This window comes from Pteronotus mesoamericanus, unplaced genomic scaffold, assembly GCF_021234165.1.
Source record: "Pteronotus mesoamericanus isolate MK-2021 breed Mesoamerican mustached bat unplaced genomic scaffold, CSHL_Meso_final contig_41, whole genome shotgun sequence".
In the NCBI taxonomy this organism is placed as follows: domain Eukaryota; kingdom Metazoa; phylum Chordata; class Mammalia; order Chiroptera; family Mormoopidae; genus Pteronotus; species Pteronotus mesoamericanus.
Window position 1 is genome coordinate 4,717,447 of NW_026555152.1, and position 26,234 is coordinate 4,743,680.

Sequence of the window (26,234 nt, forward strand, 5' to 3'; positions counted from 1 at the left end):
TGGCTGTAGGTCCCTGCTTTTCATCACTTTGAGTATTCCTTGCCAATCTCTTCTAGCCTGCAAAGTTTCTTTTGAGAGATCAGCTGAGAGTCTAATGGGGACTCCCTTGTAGGTAACTATCTGCCTTTTCTCTTACTGCTTTTAAAATTCTCTCTTTATCTTTCACCTTTGGCATTTTAATTATGCTGTGTCTTAGAGTGGGCCTCTTTGCATGCATCTGGTTTGGGACTCTCTGAGCTTCCTGGACTTGCATGTCTATTTCCTTCACCAAAATTAGGGAAGTTTTCTTTCGTTATTTTTTCAAAGAAATTTCCAATTTCTTGTTCTTTCTCTCCTCCTTCTGGCACCCCTATGTGAATGTGGGATCGCCTGAAGTTGTCCGAGAGGCTTCTTACACTATCCTCATTTTTTTTATTCTTTTTTCTTCTTTTGTTCTGATCGGTCATTTCTTGCTTCGTTATCTTCCGAATCATTGATCTGATTTTTGGCTTCAGCCACTCTACTGTTGTTTCCCTGTAAATTGTTCTTTATTTCAATTATTGTACCCTTCAATTCTGACTGGGTCTTTAATGCTGTTGAGGCCCTCACTATTGAGCATCTTTATAACCCGTGTTTGGAACTCTGCATCAGGTAGATTCCTTGTCCCCATTTTGTTTAGTCCTTTTCCTGGAATTTTGTTCTGTTCTTTCATTTGGGCCATGTCTCTCTGTCTCCTCATTTTGGCAGCCTCCCTGTGTTTGTTTCTATGTATTAGGTGGAGTTGCTATGACTCTCTGTTTTGGTAGCGTGGCCTAACGCAGTAGGTGTTCTTTGGAGTCCCGTGGCACAGCCCCTACTATCACTCAGGTTGGGTACTCAAGGTGCACTCTCCATGTGGGCTGAGTGCACCCTCCTCTTGTAGTTGAGCTTTGATTGTTGTTTGCAGGTCAATGGGAGGGGTTTACTCAGGCCAGTCAGCTGCAAGGAGTGGCAGTGACCACTGACCACCAATCTCTGCCTTCCATGGAGGATCAGCTGTGCAGGGGCAGGGTTGTGGTGCTCTGAAGTGGTCTGTAGCTGTCCACAGGGTGCACAGGTTCTAGGGTTTCATGGGTGGTTCAGCCAAGGTCGGCCCCCATGTGTGTTGCCCTGGGCCATCCTGCCTGAACTATATAGCAATCTGAGATGGCTTCTAATTGAGCTGGGCTTGGAGATTGCCAGATGAAGCCAAGCTGTGAATCTTGGCTGGCTGCTTATAGTGCCAGGCCTGGGGCCACTTAGCAAGAGTTACAAGCCTGGGGGATCACTAAGGTTAGCTCCTGCTTGTTTGGGGGGATTTAAGAAGTTGTAAGGCATGAACCAAGACTGGCCATTCATGTGGAAAAGCAGCTTAGTTGGGCCCATAAGTTGTGTGGAATGGAGTCTTTGGGGAACTCCAGGATAGGGCATATAGTGTTATAAAGGTTGATGGAGTCTTGGGTATGGCATGAGCCTGCAGCCTCTGTAGCTCCATTAGGGGAGGATTCAGGAAAGGGACATTTGCCTCTCTCCATTTTTCTGTCTGGGAGGAAGCTGTTCCTCTGCTCTCGCCTTGATGCCAGACATTTCAGTTCTTCCTTGTATACCACTGGGGCCTTTCAAACTCTTCCCCCAGTGCTGGAGCTTAGAGGGAGTGAGTCTGAATAAGTCCATGTGAGGTTCTTTAGGAGGAACTGTTTCAGACACCAGAAGTTTCTCTACTGACTCAATCCCTGTTGGTTTGCAGATAGAAGTATGAGGACTTATCTTCCTGGCACTGGTACCCTGGGCTGGGGGGCATGGTGTGAGGCTGGGACTCCTCACTCCTGAGATATCCATCCAAAATTTTTATCCATCACATGTGTATGTGGAACCAGCCTGTTCCATGTACACCCTTCCTGCCAGTCTGGATGGATGTGGTTTCTTTTATCCTGTAGTTGTCAGACTTCCATTCAACTCAATTTCTGCCATTCTGATTGGTGACTGTTCTATAATTTAGATGTGGTTGTGTGAGGAGGTGAGCTGTGCTTACTTATGCTGCCATCTTGACCAGAAGTTGATAGAAAATCAACACTTAATTCAATGTGCCAAGTTCAGAAACATAAAATAATGGAGCAAGATAACTAAAAGATGGGAAAGACTCCAAGATCTGTCTTCTTAATCTGTAGGCAAGTTCCCAATTACTTTATAAATGAACTGCCCCTGCCCCACAGTGTCCTTAAGGCACTGCAATCACTTAAACTGAGTTGAGAATATCTCAAATATATGTTTTCTTAAACAGCTGATTCAGGTTTGGCAATTGGTTGGTGGGTTTTTTTCTTGATAAGTGCTCTTAACATATTCATTCATTCATTCATTCATTCATTCACTGTGTTCCCTTTAAATGTTGAAGGTATTACGAAAACGAAGTAATTATATCCACATGGCTTATTTTCACATTCCTTATGTGATATATACTCTTAAGAGCAGTACAAATGAAGCAATGCAGTAGTTTTAAGGAGTGAGAGAATATTTCTGCCTGAAGACATCAGGGCTGACTACACAGAGGAGATGACATTTGGACTTTACATTGAAGTACATAGGATTCCAACAGTTAAAGAGTAGAGAATGCCATTGCCTCTCTGAAGGCAGAAATTACATTTACCTTGTTCACCACTGATTCCATACTTATTAGCTAGGCTAAAATGAAGGTATTGAAATGGCTATATTTCTTTCTGGAGACTTTAGGGAAAGATTCATTTTCTTGAATTTTTCAGCTTTGAGAGGCTACCCACATTCCTTTGTTGTGGCCCTTTCCTCCATCTTCAAAGCCAGCATCATAGTATCTGTCTGACCCTGCTTTCATCATCACATTTGCTTCCTCCTTCTGACAGAGTGCTTGTTGGCCAACGTGGCGCTCATCCCTCAGAGAGCCTCATGCCTTAATGGGAGCTGACCCCAAGCCCCAGCTCCAGGGTTGAGCCTGCTTCATCCAGGAAAACCCCATACCTATACCCTTACCAGTGATTTGTTCAGAAATTCAGTAATGTCTGTTTCTTCCACTTAAATGTAAACACCACCAGAATGTATCAACAGGATGTTCACTTGTTTTGTCAAGAGCCCCTAGAACAGTGCCTAGCACATAATTCTTAATGAATATTTAAAAAATTCAGTTTTTCATTTCTATTTAGTAAACTTAAGTTGAACAGCTGATACATGTTGGGACTCACTCTTCCATGTGATAAGGATGCAAAAATATGTAAAATTCAAGAAGTCTAGGAGGGAAGACAGGCATGTAAACAATTTCCTAACAGCTAAACCTGTCATGACTTATACATAGAGGTGGAACAAGCACTAAAGGAGCCACTGATTTCTCCTTCAGGACTTGGGCTAGGTTTCCCTGCACTGACAGGGAGCAGGTCATAGAAGATGAGCAGAGACTTCCCAGGTAAAGAATTAGGTCATATGTAGTGTGACCACATAACTTGTTGCCCAAACCAGGACACTTTAGAGAGTCCTATTAAAGGAGGCTATTAATAATTATACTGAACAACAGGTATAAGCAGAGACTGCTCTGGGCCAACCAGCCATATGATCACTCTTGGCAGAAGGAGCACTGTGGAGAACAGAGGATGGTGGAAGCACCTGGAGAAAAAACAGAACTTCTCTGTGTTGGAGTAAGGAGTACAGCACAGCTGAAGGGAGCATGAGGGCAGAAGTAGGGGTGGGGGTTAGAGTGAGAGGGACCTACTCTGGCATGCGAAGAATTTCAGAGTGGTCCTCTGGCATGGCATTTCTGTGGCCTTCTCAGCAGGAGAGCGCCAAGACTAGACAATAGCTCTGGCAGGCATGTGGAGAAAGGACTGGAGGGACACAGACTAGAGGAGAGAGACCAGAGAGGAAGCTGGTACAGTGGCTCATTAGGGGATGATGGGCTCCTAATCTTAAGCAACATAGAAGGGTGGGTTCAGAGGGAAATATTTATACATACACAGGTACCTTTGAAGTGGAATGGACTAGGCCACAGGGAAGGACAGGAGATTTGGGAAAAGAGAAATGAATGATGCTTAAGTTTCCAGAAAATGGATGATGGTGGCTTCTGTTCTTTCCCAAGGGGTGACAAGCAACCTCAGCTGCTTGCCAGACTTTGAGAGTTGACAGGGAACAGACAGAGGAAGCTGACTCTTGTGAGGGGCCAAGTACAGAACTGAGTCACTAAATCCAAAGGGGTCAGGGCAGATAGAAAAGGAGTCAGAGTGGCTTGTGGGAACAAGGAACACATGTGAAGGAAAAGTATTGAAGCAGATGGGCAGGAAAGCAGGAACCCAAAGCCTGGTTATATGTTGAGTCACAGGCATGACCCATGCATTTGTAACCTCTGCACCTTCTCGTTGTGATTCCGATTGCCACAAGGATTCCCAGGCAGAGCCATGGAAGCACAGGTAGAACATGCCCCCTAGGAATGGAGTAGATTGTATGGCAAAAGAGGTGTATCTGCAAGCAAGTCTTTGTATGGAAATGACTGATGTTCTGGGTACCCAGAGGAGGAAGGAACTCAGTATCAATGATCAAACTGGCATTCTGTTTGTCTACAATTCATTGGTAAAAAATTATTTTTTAGCCCTGGGTGGTGTGGCTCAGTGAATTGATAGCCTGCAAACCAAAAGGTCGCCGGTTTGATTCCCAGTCAGGACACATGCCTGGGTTGCACACCAGGTCCCCTGGTGGGGGTGTGCGAGAGGTAACCAATCAATGTTTCTCTTGTACATCGATATTTCTCTCCCTTTCTTTCTCTTTCTTTTCCTCTGTCAATAAAAATAAATAAATGAAATCTTAAAAAAACCAAGATGCATTTTTTGATGTCTGCTTTCTTTCACTTAGAATAATATTTTAATAATAATAATAAATTATTTTTTATTGTGGTAAAGTATACATAACAATATTTACCATTTTAACAATTTTTAAGTGTACAGTTCAATAACATTAAGTACATTCGCATTGTTGTACAGCTGTAATCACCATTTATACCTAAAACTTTTTCATCATCCACGACAGAAACTCTGTCCCCATTAAACAACTCCTCCTTTCCTCCTCCCCTCCCCCTGACCCTTAGAAGCCATCTTTCTATTTTGTCTCTGTGAATGTCACTGTTCTAGGGACTTCATATGAGTGGAAGTATTTGCCCCTTTGCCACCGGCTTACTTTAGTGAGCATAATGTCTTCAAGGTTCACCCATGCTGTGGCACGTGTCATAATTTCCTTGCTTTTTCAGGCTGAATAATATTTTCTTATATGTATTTACCATATTCTGTTTATCCATTCATCTGTCGATGGACATTTGAGTTGTTTTCACATTGCTATTGTGCATTCATTACTTTTTGAATCAAGCAATCACAAACTATTCTGACTGAATTGTTTTGTTGAAGAGGGGAGAGGAAAGATTCTAGGTAAACAATCATGGTTTCTTCTTATCTCATCATCCTGGGGGTTCAGTGTATGGATGAATAGCATGTCATTTAATCCTTCCAACAAGAGTAGGGGTGTTCCCCTTTATTTAATGAGGAAACTGAAACTTAGAGGGTTAAGAGCTTTCAGGATCACTAACTGTCCATTCTGGGCGTTGTGAGAAAGGGGGAGAGAAGAAGGGGTGATTCAACCAAGCCTTCTTATGCCCTGTTCTTAACTTGAGACACTCTAGTATTTCAGGGGCCAACTACAATACTACTTTTGAGCTTTATAAAATTTTACTTTCCTTTATTCATTATTTTTGTTGTCTATTTCCTATTTCCTGTGCAATGATTAACAACAGAATTCTTAAACTAAAAAACTCCTTGCTGCTTACAGGCAACAAAAGAGAAGAAGTAGGGGCTCTGGAGACATTGTGTGCCAGCTTCTCAGGAGAAGCAGCCCTAGGCTTGAGCTATGTAGAGATTGGTGTGTATTTCCCTGCTACCTGGAAGACTATTTATTTACTAAACACTGTGAGTTCCTTTTTTGTCTTTTTTTAATCCTCACTGAAGGACACATTTTATTCATCTTAGAGACAGGATGGAAGACAGAGAGAGAAACATTGATCTGTTGCCTCCTGACCGAATCGAACCTGCATCCTAGGTATGTGCCATGACTAGAGGATTGAACCCACACCCTAGTTATATGCCCTGACTAGGGATTGAACCCACAATCTTTTGATGTATGGGACAACACTTCAACCTAGTGACCTACCCAGCCAGGGCTACCTGGAAGACATTTTAAAAGAAATTCTGGTATAAACTGTTGTTAGTGTATCCTCAAGTTTTGTGCCAGAAGGCAACAATACCTACTCCTGTGCATAATTGCTGTTAAAAAAAAAAAAGGTAAATTTCAGTGTATATCATGCCTGGTGGATATGACCTGAGGAAATTGGGAAAGGCTAAAGCAAAAAACAAATAAAACCCCCATAAAATGAAAACATAAACTCTACCAAAAAAACAGAAAAAGCTAAGATGCAAAAGTGCCTAGGAAGGTGAGGGTGCTTCCTATGCTGGGAAAAAGTCAGTTACAGGACTGCTTTGTGAACAAGTGTTGGTCATCTTATCATATGATCATGTGATAGACTGTGAACATTGCTTGCTTTTCTGTTTGGGCCTTGAAGATGGAGTGCCAGGAACATGAGAACATAGAGGAGTTTCTGGGTTCATTTCCTTTCTCATCTCTCACCCCACAACTTCTGTCTTTTGACAGAACAAGAAAAACAACCCATGGACAGCTGCTTGAAGCAGGCAAATAAAAGCTTGCCCCAATGTTAGTATAAAGAGACTGTGACTCTCTTTACTAGGAGAGTCTGAGCCACTGAAGGCAGAAGATAAGAGCTCTAAGAGAGTCCTAGGGAAGGAAGTGTCAGAGTTCAAGTGCATATTCTACTCAGAATTAAACTAGGCTCACACTGAGAAATCACTTTTAAACAGAAAAACATCATTTAAAAAATTTTTTTAAATTTATTTTTAGAGAGTGGGGAAGAGAGGGAGAAAGAAAGGAAAAGAAACATCAATGTGTAAGAGAAATATCAACCAATTGCCTCTCGCACACTGCCCCAACCAGAGACTAGGCCTGCAACCCAGGCATGTGCCCTGACCAGGATTCAAACTGGTGACCTTTCAATTTGAGGGATGATGCCCAACCCACTAAGCCACACCAGTCAGGGCAAAAAAAAAGAAAAAAAAAAACATTAGAATGTACCTCATAATTTTAAAATATTGTCACATAAATGTCTTTTATTTAAGCTTTAAATGTTCAATTTACCTGATTTTTGAAATAGTTAATGAAACATTTGCATGGTTCGAAACTCAAAAAGTATTAAAAGGTATTCAGTAAAAATTTCCTCTTTCCTCTTGTCCCCAATTCCCTCATTCCTACTTCCTCAATCCCAGGAAATTACCATTAACAGTTTCTTGTATATCTGCCAGGAGCTTATGCTAAATATACTTTGAAGTTCTTACTTTTGTTGAACACCACAATGCTTGAGCACTTTAACAGAGTATGTTTTAAAAAGAAAAAGTGGAAGCCATGCTTATTTCCCTTAACTGATGATGAAGCTTGAATGTTTCAAGAAAGCCCCAGGTGGTCCATTGCCTCTCACTAGGTGCCCCGGGTAGGTAAATTAAATTAAATGGCAAGGTGGCCTTGTGGGTCTTTGCTAATATATAAATTTGACAGTAACATCACCAGTTGCAGCCAAATTCTTACGTTACAAACTCCAAACCTATGGTTAACCTCTTGTAAAGCATATAGAAAGATTACCCTGAAACATTTGAGAAGTAGGTAATAGGGAAAGGGCAGGGTGAAGGAATAAGTTGTCTCTACAGGAAAAAAAAAAAAACAAAACCCTGAAAACACAATAAAGATAATCAGAGTTATGATGGGGAAGTTAGACATAGGTGCTGGAAACCTTTTGGAATCCAGAGGATATTATTTTTCTTTTTTTCTTGATGAACTTTCTGAGAGGTGGGAAAATGCTGAAGTGCAAATGGAGAACTCCAACTTGAAGAAGGTCTGAGAAGCAGCAGAGCCTCTGTGACTGTAACAAGGGGACCCCCACAGTAATGGAGGCGGGGTAGGGAAGCACAAAGGATGGGGCATGAGTGGAAGGCACAGTGTGACTGCTGAACCAGCATATGTTTCCCTGGAAACCAGGGCAATTCATACATGCTGCACAAGGGATTCTGGGAGCGGTCTTTAAAAAGCATAATGTGCAAGGAACATATAGCAAGGACTCATGGACAAAACCAAAGGGGAAAGATTGAAGGAGGGAGGGGAGAAGGGGGCAAGGGAGAGTGGGGGGAAGTCAGAGACAAATGTATTTGAAAAAATAAATAAATTTAAAAATAAATAAATAAAAAGCAGAGTGTGTGTGACTTCTGGTCGAGATGGAGGTGTAGGTAAAAGCAGCTCATATCCTCACACAACCACATCAAAATTACAACTAAACTACAGAGCAATCATCACTCAGAACCATCAGAAATTGAATTGAATGGAAGTCTGACAACTGCAAAACTAAAGAAACTGCATTTGTCCAGACTGGTAAAAGATGGGGAGACATGGATAAAAATTCAGAAGGGATATCTTGGGAGTGAGGGATCGAGCCCAAAGCAGGCTCCGAGACCAGGGTTCAAGTTCCAGGAAGATAAGTCCCCAAAAATCAGAGGGTTTGAGTTAGTGAAAGGAACTACTGGAGTACCAACCGGCTCCTCTTAAAGGGCCCACACACAGAGTTACACAGACTCACTCCATCTGCACTCCAGCACCAGGGTAGCAATTTGAAAGGCACTACTGGCATACAAAGAGGAACTAAAGTGTCTGGCATTAGAGCGAGAGCTGAGGGTCAGCTTTCTCCCAGACAGAAAAGTGAGAAGAGGCCATTGTTCCTTCCCTGAGTCATCCCCCTACAGACCACAGAGCCAGCTGGCAGGTACCATATCTGAGACTCCATCACGCATGCTCACATGGTTTGCTCTGCCTTGGTGAATGGCTGAGGCTCCACCCCACCCAATTTACAGCCCACCCAAGCTGTTAACAGTGGCTTTTCCATATAAATGATAGGTCTTGGCTCAGGCTTCATATCTTCCTAAATCCTCCCAAACAACCAACAGCCTGCCTCAGTGAGCCCAGAGACCCTGTACCTCTGGCTAAGTGGCCCCAGGCCTGGCACCAGCAGTAGCCAGGTTTGGATCACAGTTTGGCTTCATCGGGGGACCTCCAAGCCCAGCACAAGTAGCCACCATCTCAGATTATTTTGTAACTCATTCTGGGTGGCTCTAGACAGAACACAGGTGGTTGCTGAACCTGGTCTGCACCATCTGGGGAACCCTAGAGCTGGTACACTCAATGGACAACTATGGACCACATCGGAACACCACCACCCTGCCCCTGCACAGCTGATCCTCCATGGAAGGCAGAGATTGGTGGTCAGTGGTCACTGCCACTCCTTGCAGCTGACTGGCCTGAGTAAACCCCTCCCATTGACCTGCAAACAACAATCAAAGCTCAACTACAAGAGGAGGGTGCACTCAGCCCACATGGAGAGTGCACCTTGAGTACCCAACCTGAGTGATAGTAGGGGCTGTGCCACGGGACTCCAAAGAACACCTACTGCGTTAGGCCACGCTACCAAAACAGAGAGTCATAGCAACTCCACCTAATACATAGAAACAAACACAGGGAGGCTGCCAAAATGAGGAGACAGAGAGACATGGCCCAAATGAAAGAACAGAACAAAATTCCAGGAACAGGACTAAACAAAATGGGGACAAGGAATCTACCTGATGCAGAGTTCCAAACACGGGTTATAAAGATGCTCAATAGTGAGGACCTCAACAGCATTAAAGACCCAGTCAGAATTGAAGGGTACAATAATTGAAATAAAGAACAATTTACAGGGAAACAACAGTAGAGTGGCTGAAGCCAAAAATCAGATCAATGATTCGGAAGATAACGAAGCAAGAAATGACCAATCAGAACAAAAGAAGAAAAAAGAATAAAAAAAATGAGGATAGTGTAAGAAGCCTCTCGGACAACTTCAGGCGATCCCACATTCACATAGGGGTGCCAGAAGGAGGAGAGAAAGAACAAGAAATTGGAAATTTCTTTGAAAAAATAACAAAAGAAAACTTCCCTAATTTTGGTGAAGGAAATAGACATGCAAGTCCAGGAAGCTCAGAGAGTCCCAAACCAGATGCATGCAAAGAGGCCCACTCTAAGACACAGCATAATTAAAATGCCAAAGGTGAAAGATAAAGAGAGAATTTTAAAAGCAGTAAGAGAAAAGGCAGATAGTTACCTACAAGGGAGTCCCCATTAGACTCTCAGCTGATCTCTCAAAAGAAACTTTGCAGGCTAGAAGAGATTGGCAAGGAATACTCACAGTGATGAAAAGCAGGGACCTACAGCCAAGATTTTTCTACCCAGCAAAGCTACCATTTAGAATCGACGGGCAGATAAAGAGCTTCCCTGCCCAGAAAAAGCTAAAGGAGTTCATCACCACCAAACCATCATTATGTGAAATTTTCAACAGACTTACTTAAGAAAAGATCAGAGCTATGAACAATAAAAGGATAAAAGGGCCAGATACGCATACCTGTCAACAACTGAATCTAAGAAACAAACTAAGCAAACAAGAAGAACAGAGACTGAATCATGGATATGAAGAGTATTTTGCTGGTTCCCGATGGGGGGTGGTTTGGGGGAATGGGTGTAGAGGTGAGGGAATTAAGAAATACAAATGGTAGCCACAGAATAGCCAGGGGGGTATAAAGTACGGTACTGGAAAGGCAGTTTCCAAAGAACTTACATGCATGACCCATGTACATGAACAAAGAAATCGTGTTTGCCTGAGGCTGTAAGAGGTGCTTAGTGGGTGATGGCAAAACAGAAAAAATTGGGACAACTGTAACAGTATATTAAAAATATAATTTAAAAGAAAATGATAATATAATAAAATAAAAGGCAGAGTGTGCAGAAATGCTGCATGCTTTCCAGTCTGCTCTCCTCCCTGGTCTGGTTGGCCTTTGGGGGCTCAGGCTCCTGGGCCAGCAGGAGACCATGTGGTCCAGGGAGGTTCCCAGAATCCCCCTGTCCTCTAAGGCCTGTCTGTAGCACAGTGGGAGGTGAGAAGAGAGGACCATGCTGGCCAGCAGACCCTGGGTGCTATGCAGCCACACGGCAAGCCCTATACCCCTTCTCCATGTGTGAAGCCATGGTGGCCTCTTACGGCAGATCAATCTTGAGAATGTGGCTGCCCTGCATCCCTCTGCAAGGTACTGGTTGCCAAGATTGCTAGAACAGTAAAAGGAAACAGCTAGGGAGGGAAAGAATCCCAAGACTGTATGAGCTGAACCCACATGCACACTGGTATTGGGACACAGTGCCTCATAGTCGCTTCACTATCTTGGGTGAGCCATGTGAGTGTTCTCCATGTGGGATGAGTCACGTGTATGTGCCACCATTTTGGCTCCAGGCAGGGTGGTGGCCTACGCACTGCGTGTGGGCTTTGTGCTGTGTGAACACTGCAACAGTCAGGTTTTCTATGCTACTGGGTTTTGATAGAGAGCTTTGATTTGAAGGCCATAACCTGGCATCTGATGGAGACAGCTCTGGTTCTGAGGGCCACGATTTGGGGCCTGAGCGGGGAACATTGAGCTTGCAACTGAGGTCCAATGGGGACCATTTTGTATTATGGGGAAATAGGGCCCATGCATGGTTTCCTAAATTGCTGTACCATTTTGGAGTTGGAACTGTATTGCCTGTGGTTAGGGAAGTGGGATGAGATACCATATGTCCAGGCAGTGAGGTCATTACACAATAAGATCTTTGCAAGGTCTGAGTTTCAGTAATTTGCAGGATGTCCTTGCAAATCCAGGGACTTTTAGCTGCCAGATATTGAATTAAGGTATGGTCCTTCCCATTGTTATAAAAACAATGATTGAAAGTGAGTTATGGTTATTTCTGAAGGAGTATAGAAAGTTGTAAGAGTTCTAGTTTAAAATGAAAGAAACCTAAGTTTTTGGTTACAGTCATTCTTTGCTTGCTTTCTGATCTTGTGGGTACTGGGGGAACTTAACTGTTTTGTATACACTGGGAATCCTCTGCCTCTGCCATTTGGACCCCATAAAGGTCATTTGTGATACCAGTTGGTGTGAGATAACATTTCTGCTCTTTGGACTTTATACCATTGGACCTCATCAGTGTTGATCTTGGTACTGGTTGGAGTGAGAGAGTGTCTACCATTTGGGGCTTCACTTGGGCCTCAGCGAGTTCATCTGTGTGACCACTTTATGGGATAGGTTGGTGTGAGACAAGATTCTAAGGCTAGTTCCAATCCCCCCTCCATTTTTATGAAACTCTGTCCTTGCTTTGGATTTCTGTTTTAGAAAGAAATTGAGGCTCCAAAGGGTTAAAACTTCATATTTAGTTGGAAAGTAAAGTGACAAAAGATGTAAGAGATGGAAATGTAATTTTGGTAGATACTGGAAGGACAAAAATTTTCCCTTTTGCTTTGTATTTTTCTCCCTACCTGATCCCTCTAGAATCTGGCATTTGTAATGAGTGAGTACTGACATGAAGCTTCTTTGCATGAAACCAATAAGACTGGTTTCAAATCGTGGTTTTAATAACCAAGACTCTGACTGGAATGTCATGCCTGAAGGAGGCATGCCTGGACTCTGGGTGTTACCAAAGAGCCTTGAGGAACTGAGATTGACTTTCAAAGCTAAGGAAAGCCCACTAGAAAAATGGCCTGGTACCTTGTTCAGTCGTGGGATTTATGGCAGTATTTCCAGGGAAGAAATGAAGGTTGCTTTCCTGAAAGATAGCAAGGAGGACATGATGGGAACCTCAAGGACGTGAGGAGTACAGGTGCCGCAGGCAAAGATGTATGGCAGGTGTGTTACTTGACCTCTGTGCCCCAAAGGGCTAAGGGTCAGTCTAAAGTTTCCTTGTGGAAGTTCCAGCAAAGAAGACTTAAAGAGCCTATGTGATAAATTGCTGCCCTTGTTGTGCTCATGCAAATGATGAGGCAAAATTAAAACCTGACAGTCTCTTTGATCATAATGAGGGTAATCTTAGGGAGAGGAATCAGGTCTTAAGGAAAATAGATATGCTCAGTTATGAATGTTGGACTTTAGTATACTTAACTGTCTCAAAGTTTGTTTTCCCTTAGAAGTTGAACTAGTTTACCTCAGCACCTGATGACATCATCAGAGGTATTCAATTTATAGACATGAAGGAATTGTCAAATTGTCACTGCTTGTTATCACTCCAGCAAAGGTCTTGCAGCTGAATGTATTTTCAAAAGACAGTTGCAGACTCAGAGATGGTATAGGCTGCACTTGAGAAGCCCACTTGCAGTGTAACCTCCTGAAACTCAAGTTTGACTGGACTAGATGGTTGAGTTGGTGAACTATGCAGCAACCTACAGGCTTCACTTTAGAACTGCTTTCCTCTTCTGCCCTAGTGGTTTAGACAGAAAGGGTGCAGAAGTGTTAAAGGGGAGGGGGATTTCAGAATATTCCCTGCAGCCTGAGCTAAGTGTTGTGGGCAATAGGGCTTTGGAAAGGTGTGACAGGCCTTGCACACTTTCCTCCAAGAAAGCCACTCCTTCTTAATAGGGGACACTGTAGAATTAGCCCCTACCTTTGTCACTTAGCTGTTATGGTTCTGATTGTGCCTTCTAATGCTCTTGCTGAATTTGTTGCCTCCAGAATACAAGTTTGCCAGCTTGTCCAGCAATACCACCCTTTGGACATCGCACATGCCACTTTCTAGGGACAACCAACTGATATGGACCTTGCAAGATCCTTCCTTCGCATGAACACTCCCCTCCACTCCAGAACCCCTTTTGTTAGGGACTGCAGGACCAGGAGATAGGCAGGACTATGGCATTGGCCAGCAAGGAGCATTTACAGAAGAATGAGAACTTCATCCATTTTGCCATTGTAAGATTTGAAGTGTCCAGAGACTTAGAAGAGGGGGAATTGTAATGGGGAGACCCTAAAGGAATGGGGGAGGGAGTGGGAAGCACCAAGGATATTGCATGAGCAGTAGCTGCAATGCAGCTGTTGAACCAGCGTATGTGGCTCTGGCAACCAGGGCAACACGTGTATGTTGTGCAAGGGATTCTGGGGGTGGTCTTTAAAAAGAGCATGTAGAAATGCTGCACATTTTGCAGTCTACTCCTCTTGCTGGTCCCATTGACCACTGGGGCTTGGGCTTCTGGGCTAGCAGGGGACTGTGTGGTCTCAGGAGGTTCCTGGCACCCCTCCCCAAGGGCTCCAGAGCCTGCCTGGAATGCAGCAGGGAAGAGGGGAGGCCTGTGTGGGTTGGAAGACCCTGGGTGCTGTGTGGCTGGGAGGCATACCCTGTACCCTTCCCCACACAAACAGATATGGTGACAGCTGCCTGCCTGCTGCCCACACATGCTCTTCCAGTGCTGTTCCTGCTGCTAGCCCAGGCTCCCAGGGCCTGGGAGGCAGAGGCAAGGCCCTGAACCCATGAAGAGAAATGTCACTTCTATGCAGGGGGCGGACAAGTGTTTTGGTTGCTGACCACTCCAGCACCTTACTGGGAAGGAACAGCACATATGGAAACAGAAATCTGCTGTGAGGTGATGGCGGCTCTGGCATGAGAGAGTGAGAGAGAGAGAGAAAGCCTGGAGCTGGAGAGACAGAGATCAGTCTTAGGCTGCAGATAAGAAATAATGGGAAATTCCTGGGCCTGGGTTTGGATTTTAATCTTCCTGGGGGTGGCTGGTTTTCTGTGCTCTATAGATGAGGCCAGCTCAGAGCAGGAATGCTCCCAGCCCGCTCAAAATGGGTACCCTGTTAACGAAAACCTATTTTCTTCCCACACATCTTGTTACGTGTGTACACGGAGACAAGCAGCCAGACCCCAGGCTGCCTGGTTACATGACTACTTTAGGACAAGTCAAATTTATCGTGTTGATTAGTCAAGATGAAATACCTCTATGTGCCAGAATTCTTTCTTTCTTTATCTGTTCTGGAGTTGGGCATACTTGAAATGTAGATGTTTGTCAGTTTGAATTCACTCAGCAACAACTATTTCCTGAGTTATTATTCTCTCCCAGGCATTGGGGATAGAGCTCTACAAATGGACAAGGTTCTAGTTCTCATAGACCTTACGCTGAGAGGAGGGGGATCGGGAATCAGGGCAGCCCTCCTCGAGAAGATGACATGTAGTTGAGGCCTATCAAGTGAAGGGGTAAGAGTGTCCCAGAGGGAACAATTGGCCAGTGCAAATACTCAGAGGAGGCATGGAGTTTGTTGGAGGCAAGTGTGATAGGAACGTAGTGATTGAAGGGGAAGAGTAAAAGATGAAGCTAGAAAGACAGGCAAGAGGAGGAGGAAGTAATGGTGGAGGATAGAAAATAACAGATACATCTGTTCTTCAAATATATAATTATGTTACTCTAAGATTTCCCTGTGTCATCATTTTTGATGCCTAAAGAACAATCCCTGGTGAGGTAGCTCAGTGGGTTAAAGCATTGTCCTGATATGCCAAGGTTGCTGGTTCGATCCCTGGTCAGTGCATATACATCAACCAACCAATGACTGCATAAGTGGAACAAATCGATGCTTTTTTTCCCCTCTCCCTCCAAAGTCAATCAATTTAAAAAAAAGAAGAAATACTCTCTTCTCTGAGCCCTTATAACAGGATAAATCACACAATTAACACTTATATAATTAAAATCGTTTGCATACATGTCTTCTTTCTCAATCAGATGGCAGATTTTTGAAGGCAGGACTCATTCCTTCAGTGTCTACCATAAGCCTTCACAAGTAGGAGGTACTCAAGGGATATGTATTGACTAAAAAAAAAAATGCAATTTGGATATACATGGCTGAATGATTGCATAATCAGAATGGATCTTGTTTGTGCATGAGGTTGTCAGTGTGTTGCATACTTTTTGGCTCTCTGTCTTCTTGTCACAGAAGAAAGGGGTAGCTAATGAAAGCATTGGGAAAGGTGTCCCCCTCTCAAGTTAAGTTCAGCAACTTTTGAACTTTCTTTAAAACAGCAGGAATGATTTTGTCATTCTTCCCAGCATCTGGGTAGTCCCTTCTGGCCACGTCCTGCTTAACCAGAAGCCAAGTGCACAAAGAAAATATTCTGGTTTACTATTGTGCGCACCAGAAGTCAAGGTTTTCTCACCAGTTATAGACATCTTGGTTTGCTATATCCTTCAGATTCTCTGCCATCCTTAGTCTCAAGAAATGGCAGGATCAGGAATTTAAACTGATACTATGAAGAACAAGGAAGAGGTTTAAAGTAGACTAATTGTACCACTTATTGATGGATATGACAGCAGAGATCCCAGAGTTCACCACCTTTGCTGGTGTCGCTGTGAGTTGAATTGTCCCCTTAACATTCCACTCATGTCTACAAACTCCCTGTAAAACTCCTTGAGCAGCAGCCTTGACACATCCCATCTCTTTCAGGGCTCCTGCAGGCAACTTTCCCTCTGCCTGGGAGTCCACTGCCTTCCCCTACTCTCTCCTTACTGTCCATCCTATTCTTCTGGACCTTAGGCTATCCTCAGTTTATTCCTCCTGCAGGCAGAGCCAGGCCTGCTCCCCCACCCCCACCTCCAGCTAACAGCAGTTGGTTCTTTATTTTCTCAGCTCATTTTCCACAAAAATCATCTGTCTATTCCAATGGACTGTGTGCTTCCTGAGGACAAAGATTTCTCTTAGTCATTTGTAGATGATCAATAATAATTGTTTTAATGAATGAACTCCCATTTCAGTTTTAAATAGCATATACTGGGGCTGTGCCTTTGGCCCCCTTATTTTAAACCTAGATTTGAATAAAGACAAAGTTTTAGATATATTTGCTCTGTGCCATCTTGCCCAGCAAATCAGTCATGTGTCCACTGTGCAGATAACTAGACTTTGCTCCTCTGAATTAGAAGTCAGCCTTGAAAAGCAAGTGGCTGACTTGTTGACTCAAATCAACAAAAAGAACATCACTGTTTTAATGTTTACCTTTGAGTAGCAGGAAGATGTTAATTCATACGACCAAGAAGGTTGATTCATTCAACTGTCAATGGGCAGGGTAGAGAAGGGTAGAGCTATGGGTTTCGAGTGAGTGTTTGGGTATGGATCCTGGCTCTGCCCTCCCTGGGCAGCACCATGGTGATTGTGGTAAAATGAGCAGGAAGTGGCTGAACTCCAAGGGCATCAGAAGGGTTACATTAGAAAAAGCATCGGAAGAGAATTAGGTGCCTGGCACATAGCAGAAGCTCATTAAATTGGCGGCGGGGGCGGGGGGGGGGGCGGGGGGAAGTAAACTGGCTGCTTGAGGGCAGTATCTGCCCACATTGACTCTTAAAATGTTGACTCTGAATAGCCATTGTGAGCCTTCCAGCTTGTGTTGAGGGCCAGGCACGATTCTAAACATGCCCCATGTTTTGTCCTTGGAAGTAGGCGAAACTGTTACCCTTATTTTCCAGATGAGGAGAGTGAGACAAAGAAGTATCTCTTCGAATAAGTATATTTTGTAGCTAAAACCTTCATGTGAGTCCCAAAGGAGCCACCTCTCAGGTTCACCCTAGTAGAATTCAAATGAGGCACTTTCACATGAGCTAGTGTAGCAGGAAAGTGGATACAAGTGTGGCCTCTAGAGCAGAGTTCAGATCCTAGCTTCATGGCTTACTAGTTGTGCAACCTTGTACAGGGGAAGAAAGCTTTCCTCTTCTTACCTTCCAGGTTTCTTCACTGGTTTAATAATTGACAGAAGGCAGATTAACAGGAGAAAAACAATTTTAATTTGGAATGTACAAAAGCTCATAGAAATATGAGACTCAGGAAGGAGAGACCAAAGCAGGCAACTTTTTACCTTTTCCAGAAAGAAACAATACATTTGTGATTAACTGACAAAACAAAGGGGTTTGGGCTGTGGGGTTGCCAATGAGTGGAGAAGTAACAAGGTTTCTTGATGCAGCTTTCTCAGCCTTGAATTCCCCATCTCTAGTGATAAGGATGTTTCTCTACCCTCCTGTTATAGGGAGGGTACCTTTCACATGAAAGATTTATCTCATGCTTTCAGGGGGCAAAGAGGCTCAGCATGTTCTTGCACCAGCTGTTTCTCAAGTAACTTTAACTCAAAATAATATGCCAAAGAAATTTGAGGAGACCGTATTCTGTTCCCCCTCACTTGAGAAAGTTATTTGTGAACCTCGATTTCCTAGAAAATTGGGGTAATAAAGCACCACTTTTCTGGCGTTGTTAGAGGATTTGATAAAATGCGTGGTGTACAGGTAAGTCCTTAAGCATTACCTGTCATTATAGATGTTTTACACCCGCCCTGTTCACCCTCTCCACCTCTCCCTTCCCTATCCTATCACAGGCAGCATTTCTTTCACTCATTTATGTTAGCTGGTGCTAACCCAAATGCCTTCAGGGAGAAGTGGCAGAAATATATGAAGGGACATGAGGTTCAAGAGAGACAGGATAGGTAACAGAAAACATGGATGGCTTGCAAGGAACTGCACAGTACATGATTATGTAAAGGTATTCAAATTAAACGATTTTTAAAAATGTGTGACCAATGAATTAAGGTTGGCTTTAGTTCATTTACTTGCTTGTTTCCTAAGGTTATCTGGGTCTGTTTTGTAGCTTACACTCTTATGAAGGTCCAGTAGAAGTCAGAGGTATACAAACTCATCTTTCTCTAGGCACAATCAAGCTCTTTGTAAAATACAGCCGCTGGTAAAAACTGTGTTCTAAGCTCAGAGGGCCTCTTCTAAGCTCTAGGTAGAACCGTGTGGCCTTTCAGCCAAATCTTATCTTCAATTGCATTATATATAATTAAAAAAACACCCCAGGGTAGCACCTAGCACATAGAAGAATCTCTCTTTTTATTGTGCCTCTCTGATTAACCTTAGGCTGGGGAGACAAGCATTGTGAGGTTGTACAATTAGGTTCTATGATATTACCTGCAAATTTAGATGGCTATACCACTAAGCACAACTCCAGATAATTCTATCAGAAATTCACTTTAAAAAGGCCTTGTTCTTATATACTTATGTATAGAGCTGGTGGTCTCTGTTCCCGTGACATTTTAGGATTATGGACAAGGAGGCATGTTGGTGAGCAGTGTAGATGGAGGTGGGGCTTAAATTCTGGCACATGAGACTTTTGTGTTGGAACAGAATAGCAGCAGGACAGGATGACTATTAGACATATATCCAAATAGACGACACAGGACCTAGGAGCATGGTGACAGTGGTAGGAGGCCCAGGCAGGCCCTCGAGGTCTAAGTAGAATGGCATACAGCAAGTAAAATTCAGGTGGGTGACACTTCCAAGTCTAGGGAGGGAAACAGGAGGCAAGTACCCACACACCTGAATGCGTAGTGATAAACAAGGTCATAGCCACTGGCTTGGGTATCAGGCAAAGAGCTTGGGCCCCAAATTAAATGGAGTCAGGTGCCTGGAGAGCCCAGCCAGCTACTATGGGACTCAGCTATATTCTAGTTGCAATTTTTTTTCCACAAGCGAGCTTATAATTCATGAAACAATTCATGCACAAGGAATGTATTTTCCACCTAAATTTTTCTTTGAGTGTTTTGTTTTATGTTTTGAATACTTTGAACCTGTAAGGTAAGGCATATTTGAGTTTAGAGGCTTGTGTGAATTCATTTCCTCAGTCCCACTGAAATGGGGGAACCCAGAAATCACCCCATCACCACATTTCACCAATAGAAAAAATATCACAAGCTTTCTAATAGAATAAAGTTATTCTATTCACTCAAACCGCTTTCTCAAATAGGAATGAAGCTGAGCTGCTTGACATGAACAGGGTACAATGAATTTTATAAAAGTAGAAAAGAGGAACTAACCACTGGTTAACACCGCTTAAATATTTCTCACGGGACATTTTCTCACTTGAGACTTCTTGTCTTGGTAACATCATCATCATTGCTGGGTTGAGATCTTCCCTATTTTGTAACTCACCTTTCAGAAGGAATATATTTAGAAACTATATTCATAAACATATTCTAAATGTATGGCCAACAGGCAGTGATGAAGGCAGTTTAACCCCACTCTCCCCTACCCCATCACCATCATCACCTTTCTTAATTCGAAGAGCTAAACATAGTTTCTTTGTCTCTTTCATTTTTATGCAATTAGTCTTTAGCTAAGTTAGGGAATTTTGACTCAGGAGACTTACCCCAATATACAAAGAAACAAACCACTTTACATTGTAAGTGCTTGGGACGTTGAGTTACCTGGGTTTTTTTAAGTGTAAAGAAACAGATTTACTTCCATCCCACTCGGAATGATCCAGACCACCGCTCCATTTTCTGATTCAGCAGTGGGAAATAGCTGTCCTTTCTCTCTCGGTGGAGGTTGCCGGTCAGTTCCTTCCGGGATTTGCGTAGGTCGCCCTCGTAGCCAACGCAGCGCCCCGCACCTCCCCAGCAGTCCCTCGCAGCTGGAGCGCGGACTGGCGCGCGGGCCCTAGGACCGCGAGGGACGCGCGCAGGAGGCGGTGCCTGGCCGCGCGCCAGGCGGGGCCCATTCCGAAGTTCCGGGGCAAGCGCGCTCCAGGAGGGCGAGGCGTGCGCGGGGGAGTGGGAGGGGCTGCGCGCGGGGCGGTCCGGGAGCGCGGCGAGTGGGCGGGGAGCGGCGCTGGGCTGGGAAGCTGCCGGGCAGGCCGGGCATTAGGGCCTCGGCGGAGCCCGCTCCCCAGCGCGCTGGGCGGGGTGTGTGGCGGACCGCTTCGCGGGCAGGCGCGGGCCCCGAGGCAGCGGCTGCGCCCTGCGCCGGGGAGGAGCCGGAGGCGGGCGGTCGGCCAGCAGGCGGGGGCTGGGACCCGAGGTAGGGAGTGCCGGAGCGCCGGCGGCGACGACGGCAGCGGCGGCGGAGCAGCCTCAGTGCGTGGGTCCTTGGAGACTCGGGTTCCGCCCGCGGGCTGCGGTGTGAGCGGGCGCCCGGCTCCGTTTCTACTCCGCCCGCCGCCGCCGCCGCCGATGTGATTGGGTGGAAGATGGCGCTGGGCGGATGGAAATCCTAATGACAGTCTCCAAATTCGCCTCCATCTGTACCATGGTAGGTGCGGCGGGGGGACGGCCGGGGCGGCCCGGAACCCTGGGGCAGGCGGCCGGTCGACCGACAGCCGTCTCCGCCCCTCACTCCGGCCGTCCGTAGGGCCTGGGCGGCGGCGGTTGGACGGCAGCGGGCTGGGAGCACGGGGATTAGCGGCCCCCGGGGACGGGGAGGTGGCTGGCGATCCGGGACGGCGCGAGGGTGTCCAGAGCGGAGGATCCCGTGCAGATTGTGGCTGGGGGCGGGCCCCGGTGTTCAGCGCCCCGGGGCTTAACTGCTGAAGTCTCGCGGCGCCGGACTGAGCAGTTGGGCGCACCCGGTCTGTGGGTGCGCGGGCTGGAGCGTAGCCCCGGCCCAGGTCGGAGGTGGAAGGACACGGGGCGGTGCGCTCCGTTTCCGTCTGGCTGTGCGCGGAGCCGGGAGGTGGCTCAGAGCGGCCGTGGGGGTCCGAGAGTAGGAAGGCAGGGTCTCGTTCCTGCCCCAGAGAGGACGGAAGTCTAGTGCAGATTCCCTCTCTGCTCCTTTGGCGAGGCCGAGTTCTCCACCCTTAGGGGAAAGGGGCTTGTGTGAAGATGGAAACTTTAAGTAAGTGCGGTGGAAATTTCCCCCAATTCTACTCTTTCTGAGAAAAACGAGCTCTTTTTCAACCACGTGTCCAGGTGGCAGTCTTGTCTTTGGGAATTCACGTTAATGTTGCAAGCCGATTAAACTTCCCTGTCACTTGTTTACTTGAATATACTAGGCACACATGTGTGTGGCTTGAAGTAGTTCTGTGTAGGGACTGACTGCAAGGGTTATGGTCTGTGTTTTATTGGGGTTTCTAAACAGTCTTGAAGGGCAAAGTGCTAATACCTGTTGAAAAGTACCGAATAAGCAAAATGTGGGTGCATGTAAATCTTGGTGATTTGTGCTTTGCCAGGAAGATCACAATTTTCCACACCATGTGGCAAATTCATTTCATTAACTTTCATGAGCTTACATCTGAGGATGATAATTATGGGCCATCACAGAAAAAAATTCTTTGCAACGTGGGCTTAGTGACTATGTTTTTAAAGACTTTGAAGATCTCTTCTGTTTTTTCTTACTAGCCCCTCCCTTTTTTTAAAATGCACCTGACTGTATATAGGAGATCCCCAAAGCAATCTTCGATTTAAGGGTGGTACATTTTATGTACTTTTTAAAAAAGTGGTAAATCAGATCTGCAAGATGCGCTAGAAGCAGATTCTATACTGCATGCTGATGAACAATATTTTAAAAAAATGGCTGAAATCAGATGGGATTAAAATCTACAGCAGTGACTTTCAACCTATTTCGTCTCATGGCACATGTAAACTAATTACTAAAATTCCATGGCACACCAAAAAGTGTTTTTTGCTGATACGACCAAAAAATAGGTATAATTTTGATTCGCTAATGCCAGACGGCTATTGTTGTGTTGGCTGTTGTCATTTCTTAAATTGACAGTCTAAGGGAAAAGAGGTCAGTGCCCCTGACTAAATAGTTAGATACTGCTTTAAATATTCTTGTGGCACACCTGTTGAAAATCGCTGATCTACAGGATTAAAGAAATCATATTGAATACTGAATCATTGGAGAATCTTATTTCCCCAAATAGATGTTTGTTTTTCTCCCTCACAATATATATTTTAGGAAGCATTGATATTAAAGGAACTACATTAAAATGATTTCTGAGGGTGATTTGGGTTATTTTTAGGTATTCCAGTAGTTATTCTGTTTCGAAAGGAATCTGATAATTAAGTCTTTGAAAGTGATAATCTTGCAAGATTGCTGAGCTAACACAGATCGTTGGGTCATAGTTCATTATCAAAGTCTAGTGCTTCAGGAGTGATATGTTACTGTAGTAACTATTCATTCACTCGGGTATATCAGGTATACATTTGGCACCTACTAAGGGCTAGAGACTGGCCTGAGGATACAGCAGTGATCAAGACAGTCTCTGCTGTCATGGTGTTTACATGATAGTTGAGGGAGACAATATTCAAATGAACACGTTAATAAATATAAAATAAAAATATGCTATAATCAGATTAGGAACATGAGGTACAGAGATTCGTCAAGTCAGACATAAGTAGGATTCTGATCTCAAGAACTTCAGACACCAAAGCTCTTGCCTAGGGCTTCTACTCTGGGGCATTAATTGCATTGGGGGGGGGGGGTTAGGCGGGGGCTGGGGCGTGTGGCGTGTGTGTGTGTGTGTGTGTGTGTGTGTGTGTGTGTGTGTTGTTGGCAAATATAGAGACTCCAGTGGTTGGCCAAATGTGTATTGTTGGCAAATACAGAGACTCCAGTGGTTGGCCAAATGAGATTGTTCTAAAAGTAGTGTTAAAATTGTCTATATTTATATTTGAATAAATGCTGATGTGCTTCCCAAGTAGTGCTAAATCTCTCAAAGTAATCTGAAATTTTGTCCTTTAAAGAAAACTATAACCCACCTTCTGAGAACTGCAAAATTAACAATCTAGGAAAGCAAAGGTACTTACCTCTGTGCCTTTGTAGATGCTGTTTTTCTAAGCTTTGAACACTCCTCCTCCCACCTTGTCAAGCGAGTTCATACCTGCCTGTCAAGCAGGTATCCTTACTTGGATTATACTACCCCCTTGCATCCCCATCCTCCATCCACCTCATATAATTTCACTGCATTTTTGTAATCTCAGTAGCACTTATCATATCTTCTGTGTTGTATGTTTTCTTCTTACCTGCTTTTTAGATTGTGAAGGTATATGGTGAGGGACTGTCATTTATTTCTGCCTTCTGGTGGAACACTAACTTCTACATACAATAAAACAGTTTGGTTATAAACATGGATAAGATCGGAGGTGAGTGTGGTGTAGTAGAGAGAAGAGGGGGCCTGAAGAGAATGGTAGTCCCCAGAGAATCAGCAGCTGTGCAAGTATTTATGAGGAGTTGATTTTTATTTTACAAATAATGAAATTTACATATTTTTTCATTTGTCAACATAAGGTACCTGGGCAAATCTGCATTAGCTTAGTTCGGTTAAATAACTGTTAAAAGCAAATCTTTCAGTTATATCTTATTCTAGATTACTATTGTTTTAATTATATGTGAAAATCAGTAGTTTGTTTTTCTTAAGTTAGCCTGACCCAAATGAGAGATTATGTTTAGATTTCACTGAATAAAATTGCAAAGGTATCTCTAGAAATGCCACTTGGTATTTTTACAAGAAAAAATACATGTTTAGTATCACATGGTGTGTGTTTTGCTTCTAAAGTAGCTTCAGACTTCAGGGCCTGGCGCAGAGTAGCTACCCAACACTTAATTTTATACTTAACAATTGTGAAATAGTGGAAAAAGTGGCCAAAAACATAGAGAAGCCTGGATTTTGAAATCGAGCTGTAAGTTATAGAGCCATTTTTGGTGGCCTGGGACTGGAGAGGGATAGTGTGGGTCTTGGCCGTTGCATGGAGGCAGGCGCTGCTGTGGTAGGGCCTGTAAATGTTCGCTGGCTCCCACTGTGATTGTTGTTTCTTCCTGTCTGGGTTGTAAGAGTCGTGGTTGGGAAGGGATAGTTGGGGAGGGGACTGAGTAAGAGAGGCTGTTTGCCTGGGAAGGTAGGTAGATCATGGGGAGGCGCTGACCTGGCTACTTGCCCACCTGCAGTCACAGGGGTGACACAGATCTGTTAGAACCTGGTGTCAGTGAGGCCAACGCCACAAGTTAGCTGCCAAGTGGGTCTAACAGGTTTACCTTGAACAAGCCTGTATCCAGCACAGCACCCTGCCCATGGTAAACTGTGAACTGCTTATGGAAGGAAAGCCACAAGTGAAGCTGGCTATTTGTCTTTTTTTCATCCTCGCTGGTGCGACTCAGTAAGAATAAGATGTGTGTGGGGTTAAAGCATTCCAGAAAGAAAGGAAAGGGAGAAAAAACCTCAAAGCCCTTGCCTTGTTCAGGAGGATGGTTTGATAGTCTGCCTTTCCATAGTCAGAATATTATATTAGATAATAAAATTCCTTGTTCTGTCTCAAGAAGTAGGGTAGATGAATTTTTTGTTAGTAAAATATTTAAATTTTATTAATATTGTATTAGTAAAATAGTGCTTCAGTGATAGGAGCAAAGTGAGTTGCCATTGTTTTACTAATATTTGCTGTTTTTACTATAAATGTTAATTTAAGAGGAATAAACACTTCAAAAATAAGTCTTCTGTCATATATAAATGTTGGTTCAATACTGATAAGCAATGTTTGAGTGTATATTTGAGGAGGCTTAGGGGAGAGAACATATAGCCTAAGTGTTATTAAAGTTTTATTTAAACCTGTTGATCTTTTGAATTTGGTTAAAATACACTTTGGACATTAAAAATAGTATATTCTTATAGAAAATTTGGAAAATATTCTATTAAAAAAGAGTTTGGAAATTCTCAAGGAAGCAAAAAGAAAATAATTTATCTCTCAGAACATGTCTTTTCAAAAAAAACCTTCATTGAGCTTACACCCTAGATAAAATTTTGCTGTTTAGCTTGCCCCAAAAATGATTGTTTTGTTAGTTTTAAAATTTTGTACAATTTCAGAATTGGCATGGAGAGTTGAATGTTATAGCAAGATTATTGGCCCAGTGAGGCATGGTGATAGGCTACTGAAGTCCTTGACAGGTTATTTCATGATTATTAGAGGATAAAATTATATTGGCAGTAGAAATGGAATTTTATAAGAGATGATGAGTTTTTTCTAATCTTAGGCACTTACTCATTATTGCAAGTAAAGGTGAGACCATTGGGATTTGAAACTTTTAATATTCTCTAAAAGGTTAGTTTTAAATATCATGTTCAATTATGTGCAATGTGTGTAAAATCTATTCTATTCTATTTATTATGTCATTTTATATTATATGGCTTTGCTTACCTGCTGGTGGTTTCTCCTTTCACTTTAAGCTAATCTTTTTATAACAGATCTCAAAGTAGGGTAATTATCTACTCTACCTTGAACCATGTAGCCAGTTTCAGCCAGACTTTTATCACAACATATGCTGTTTTGTTTAATTCTAGGCTTTTGACCAAGCCCCTGGAGATTGAACCCACCTCCTTTTCATCACTTACAAGTTCGTTCTTCTTTAAAGTCATTTATTCTAGCTCTCCTGACACTTTTACGGTCTCAGATTATTGAAGCATTTGTTTACTTAGCAT

The 26,234-nt window shown here is 43.8% G+C and overlaps 1 protein-coding gene across 2 annotated transcripts in view; it reads left to right on the forward strand.

Moving 5' to 3' along the window:
- The first annotated feature begins 20,854 nt into the window (after positions 1-20,854).
- The window catches only part of USP12 (ubiquitin specific peptidase 12), a 97,926-nt gene continuing 92,546 nt past the window's right edge, over positions 20,855-26,234 (forward strand). Inside the window, exon 1 of one of the 2 annotated variants that reach the window (XM_054577142.1) lies at positions 20,855-21,076. In XM_054577142.1, the coding sequence (XP_054433117.1) occupies positions 21,029-21,076 (48 nt within the window). In that variant the 5' untranslated portion in view covers positions 20,855-21,028. The remainder of the gene's footprint in view (positions 21,077-26,234) is intronic. The other variant, XM_054577143.1, reaches the window with a different exon arrangement.